At 45.4% G+C, this 2,300-nt stretch overlaps 1 protein-coding gene across 1 annotated transcript in view; it reads right to left on the bottom strand.

The window, feature by feature from the left end:
* The window catches only part of TNNT2 (troponin T2, cardiac type), a 25,205-nt gene that overhangs the window by 15,367 nt on the left and 7,538 nt on the right, over nt 1-2,300 (bottom strand). The window contains exon 3 of the mRNA XM_018576772.1: nt 1,571-1,592. Coding sequence (XP_018432274.1) covers nt 1,571-1,592 — 22 coding nt within the window. The remainder of the gene's footprint in view (nt 1-1,570; nt 1,593-2,300) is intronic.

Here is a 2,300-nt window from a genome sequence, read left to right as displayed (position 1 = left end):
GCGGGGGGGGGGGGCGGAGGCTCTCTTTCTCTCTCCCTCTCCCCCTCCCTCCTCAGAGCCAGTATTGGTGGTTCTATGTGGCTCTTGTAGTGACTGGAATCTGCCCTGAGTGCTTGCTGTTGATTTTGCGTTGGCACTGAGGCTGAGCAATCATTTATTTTTTATGAGAATGTGAGAATGCAAGTTACTATTCTTTACATTGCTCAGCAATGTAAGGAATAGTAACTTGTATTGTCGTCATATAAAACAAACGATTGATCAGTCTTATACAATCAGTAGAAATTCTTGTGATTGTATACACCCCTCCTGAGACCTTCCCCACTGTCCTGAGACCTTCCCCACCCGTCCTGAGACCTTTCGCACCCCTCCTGAGACCCTCCACACCCCTCCTGAGACCCTCCACACCCCTCCTGAGACCCTTTGCTCCCATGCTGAGACCTTCCACACATCTCTTGAAACCTTCCGCCCCCCTCCAGAGACACTCTGCAGCCCTCCTGAGACCTTACGCCCCCCTCCTGAGACCCTCTGCATCTCTCCTCAGACCTTCCTCACCCCTCCTGAGACCCTCCGCCCCTCCTGAGACCTTTCGCACCCCTCCTGAGACCCTCCACACCCCTCCTCAGACCCTTTAAACCCCTCCTGAGACCATCTGCTTCCATGCTGAGACTTTCAGCATGCCTCCTGAAACCTTCCGCACCCCTCCAGAGACACTCTGCAGCCCTCCTGAGACCTTACGCCCCCCTCCTGAGACCCTCTGCATCTCTCCTCAGACCTTCCTCACCCCTCCTGAGACCCTCCGCCCCTCCTGAGACCTTCTGCACCCCTTCTGAGACCTTCTGCATCCCTCCTGAAACCTGCTGCACCCCTCCCATGCAAATTACTATGGGTAGCTGCTCCAGATTCTGTCTGCTCCAGTTTTGATAAATTTCCCCCAACTGTTCAAGTGATAAATGATACAATTAGAATGAGAGAAACAACACTGCCACTGTGGCCTCTATAAGTAGTCGGTATGGAAAATGGGTAGATAACAGATATTTCATCCTATTGATGAGATACCAAACTAAATATATGCTGTATGTCTGTGCTTAATGAACGTATAGTTTGAACACAGCAGTATCACTTTATCACAGTCAGCATTCACTGACATTCAGTCTACAGTCTGAATGTTAACGAAGGTAAAATTAGCACATTGACATGGCTTCACGTAATTTTCAGGCCATACAGGACCATCTTGTCAGTGCAAGGTGGAATACCGTAAATTGTGCCTATAAAACCAATGGCAATTTGCATTATTATTGACCATGTAGCTAAGGGCCATCTAATGAGGTTAGTAATGCCGTAGGAGCAGGTTTTCAGATATCTCCACACTATTACAAGTGAAATAAACACATTGGTGAAACCACTAGAATGGCTGGAAAACAAGACTGTTTCTGATACAAAATACATTTTCCATCTTTGTTCTATTTTGCAGCTGATATTAAATATGTATATACTTGAAACATAAAACAGAAGTGCCACCTAGCAATGTCACAAAAAGATGGCACAATAGAATGTTAAGAGAACGACTTACTTGGGTCTGGGTTTTGATTCTTCTGTTTAACAAAATATGAACAAAAAACAGTTTGAGTTGAACATATTTCACAATATCTAAATACTACTAATACGCTTACTCTACAATGCTGTTTAGGTGAAATGTTGCTTTGATCATAATCTCATAGTTCCAAAATGTTTGGATGTTCCTTATTTATCAGTATAATTATACACCCATGAGTAAAGTTATAGGCATTTGGGGACATTTATAAAACATGCATAGGTTAAAAACCAATTTCTGCATTACATCCAGCAGATGTTGGTTTTCATCTTTAGAAAACTGTATAACTGTCCCCTATTACTTATAGCTTCCATTTGAACTCTTAAGCCGATGTGAGAGGAGGTTCCCATTTGTCCAGGTCATGGTATGTCTGGTAGTATTTTGTCACATCTAGCTGGACTTGCTCTATAACAGTGGTTCTCAACTCGTGGGTCGCGACACACCTTCTGCAGTGGGTTGCGGTGTCATTTCTTCATGGAGCGGCCCATCTGCAGTAGAGCGAAATAGAGAGGGGAATTTGTAGTACAGCTTGTGAGAACTCCATAATGTAAAACTGTCCCCTCTCTCCCGGCCTCCTCCGGGCTCTCCGATAAAGTGGTATGGCCCGGGGAGAGAAGGGACTATTTTCTCACTTTCGGCCGGCGCATTAATATCATTAATATCAGCCTCGGCTCCCGACAATTAAGTTAAAGTTCCGGCCCGGCCTGCA

The sequence above is a fragment of the Nanorana parkeri genome, unplaced genomic scaffold (assembly GCF_000935625.1).
Source record: "Nanorana parkeri isolate BGI_ZX_2015 unplaced genomic scaffold, ASM93562v1 scaffold77, whole genome shotgun sequence".
Lineage (NCBI taxonomy): Eukaryota > Metazoa > Chordata > Amphibia > Anura > Dicroglossidae > Nanorana > Nanorana parkeri.
The sequence above is the reverse complement of the archived record's forward strand: the minus strand, read 5'-3'. Positions and strand labels throughout refer to the sequence as shown.